The sequence below is a fragment of the Rosa chinensis genome, chromosome 7, assembly GCF_002994745.2.
Source record: "Rosa chinensis cultivar Old Blush chromosome 7, RchiOBHm-V2, whole genome shotgun sequence".
In the NCBI taxonomy this organism is placed as follows: domain Eukaryota; kingdom Viridiplantae; phylum Streptophyta; class Magnoliopsida; order Rosales; family Rosaceae; genus Rosa; species Rosa chinensis.
Window position 1 is genome coordinate 24,431,596 of NC_037094.1, and position 3,048 is coordinate 24,434,643.

The window sequence follows — 3,048 nt, forward strand, 5'->3', positions numbered from 1 at the left end:
CTGAACATCCCCTAAACTAGATGAAAACCTGGTTTGAATGAACATCAACTGACCATTCAGGTAATGGAGACATATACAGGGAATTGTTTAACCATCTTAGGCCTCAGCATCTGATGCCAAGTATGGTTTGCTTATAATTAATTACTCCTTTTATCCCTCACTCCCTCCCTATATTTTTTTCTCACTATATTACAGATATTAACTATAGACTTGGATACTCTGTTTGTACATAAAGATGCACTTATAAATTTTTCTACACAAGAACAGTTTCCTTTTCTTCCTGGACATTCTTCTCCTTGATAAACCCGACAAAAAGGTCGGTTCCAGTGGAGTCACACTCTAACAGTCTTTTATTCCGGGCACCTTCAGCCATGCCTTTCACAAATTCAACCATGTTCCGCCAGTTGTCCCCTTCGAACAATCGTTTATTCAATCTTAGGTATGTGAAAGCACTCAACGCATTGCCGGAATCTGATCTGCTTGTGGCCAAAACTTGTCCATATGCACCAGAATCATACCTCTCCAGTGCACTCTCTCCTGCAAGTTCAATTCCAGCACTCTTGGTTGCCATCTTTACTTGCTGGACTAACCCCTCAGGTGAGCAATTTGCATTGTCAGGCTGTTCTCCATCTTTCATTTCCATGCAGGTGAAGTTTAATACAACCCCATGTTTGCTGAACATTTTTGCTGTTGGTATGTAACCATCTCTACGTCTAGTATTATAGTAGCCGGCAGTTAATTCAGCAGCATGGGATCTTGTTCTGTAGTGCCAATGAATCCCAGCTACCTTTCCAGATAGTTTAGCTCCAGTTCCTTGGAATACTCCTTTTGCAGCTGCCAGGAGTCTATTTCCATTCCTTAATAGCTTCTCTGAGTACCATTCGAGGAAGAACTGTCCATACTCGGTATTCCAGGTTCCATCTCTTTTGAAAAATCCGGTGTCTTCAGGAAACTGATTGTGCTGGCCGGAATCATGGGGTCCAGTCCTTCCCCAATCTCTCTTTCCTTGTGCCTCTCCTGATGCTTCCAGGGAAGCTTTCATGGACTATAACAATAAACCTTGTTTAGAAATAACATGTATACCAATGTTCTCTACAATCTTTTAGGTGCCTTTCTGATCGATTTTTGGTAGCATGAAATAAAATTAAAATAAAACTCCTTTTGTTTACAATGGTTACCTTGTCATAGCATTCAAATTCTCCAATTCCAGGAAACTTCCATGTTCCATTGCTCTCTGGATAAGCAGGATATCTGAGTTCACCACAAGGACCCATACCGACTTGAATTTCCTGGAGAAATAGTTGAAATTGAGTCTCAAACCTTTTAAAAACAAGTTCCTTATAAACTCAACTTTATATTAAGAGGAACAAATTAATATTGATTGATTTACTACCAAGTTGTCTTAATTAGTTTGCTCTGTTCAATAGTTTCTTTCTGGGAACACTTGCAAATATATATCTGTGTTTTTTTTTTTTTTTTTTTTGGAGAATACAAATATATCTTTGTGTTTAATTGTTTAGCACATCAATTGAAGTTAACATGTATATTGCAAGTATCTTACCACAATAACGCCTCCCATGAGTAATCTCTGAATCTGTCATGGAAGGTCTTCATGTAGTCGGTGTAAACCTGGATGGGCGTTATTCCTCCAAGAACAGGCAATGAATCACACCCCAAGGATATGTACTCAGGATTCCTGGCCTCCTGCCAGATTTGTCTGTGTACACAAGGTCAGGGTTCTTGCTGATCTCTTCAAGCACCCAAGGAGGTAGTGGAATACTGAAAATTCACAAAAATGATTGTTTGTGGGTAAATTAGCTCTTAAAACTACACATAATTTCTTTCTAGTCCTACTAATTATTTCGAGATCTATATCCCGACATTAAGTTTAAACATGTCATAACTGCATGAGTCTCCAACATTTCCTCCACATTGATGGAAAGACATGACAACTTGAATCTTCAAGCCATGCTTCTGGACAAAGTTCACATGCTCTGCATACCCTTCCCAATTGTACTTGGAAGGTCCGTCTTTCTCAACCAATCCCCACCAAGCATCCACTGTAAGAAGTAATTAACATGAACATGTATATATTGCACTCAATTTAAGAACACACCAATACAAGTAATGCCTAAAAAGTAAAGCACATAACACTAACCTGAAAAAGACATGTTTGATCTTCTCCTCTGAACAATCTGATGAAGGCAATCTCACTAATGGGGCAGAGAACTTGAATGCTTGTATGTAATTGTTAGAGCAGAGATCAAGGTCTATAAATAGGCATTGAGGATTAGGTGCCTCCCATAAAGGTTTCCTAATCCTTTTACATTTAGGCCAACCTTATTCTTGTTCCATATGCAATTAGGTATACCTCATTAGCAAAGTAACCTCTTAAATCAGTACTGATATCAATAGGAAATCTAACATGAACCGATTAACACTAGGAATGTCTATTTGCTTGCTCTATAAGTATGCAGCTTATTTATTGTAATACTTGACGAATATTGATAGTCCACATTAAGTCTTACAATCTCCCACTTGGACTATCAATGTTCAAACAATAATAAAAGCTGCTGCATCAGTTATAGCAAAAATGAAGTGTGCACAGAGACATACTTAGCATCATCAAATGCATTCCAACACTCAGTCATTTTGTAATTCATTATATTGAACCACAGGAAACCTAATGATTAACCAAGCATTAGCACCCTGCAATCACAATGTAATATTTCACAGAACACAGGAGCACAATTGCATATGAAACTCAGATTTTCTTACAAAATGCAGTGCAAGAAAATGATCCAGAACATAGGTTCTGAAAATTAAGGAATCTGTAAATTTAGCGCTTTCAATCAAGCTCAACACAAATTTCATCAGTATATTGAACATTTCTGCAAATAAGGCTAATGAAAGAATCAATCATACTCGAGTAAAACATCACAAATGTAGAACTTTCAATAATACTTCTTGAGTCAGAAATCTGCAGATTTAAAATACTGAAACAGGAACTCAAAATCAATGTTCTAAATAAATTTGAATGAAGTCTCC

At 37.5% G+C, this 3,048-nt stretch overlaps 1 protein-coding gene across 1 annotated transcript; it reads right to left on the reverse strand.

The window, feature by feature from the left end:
* Positions 1 to 253: 253 nt before the first annotated feature.
* Positions 254 to 2,171, reverse strand: LOC112177649 (beta-amylase 3, chloroplastic). The gene is made up of 5 exons (XM_024315917.1): positions 2,159 to 2,171; positions 1,954 to 2,060; positions 1,562 to 1,704; positions 1,179 to 1,320; positions 254 to 1,045 (listed from the first exon to the last, which is right to left on the reverse strand). Exons 1-5 carry the CDS (start codon positions 2,169 to 2,171, stop codon positions 254 to 256), a joined length of 1,197 nt encoding a protein of 398 aa, XP_024171685.1.
* Positions 2,172 to 3,048: the final 877 nt, after the last annotated feature.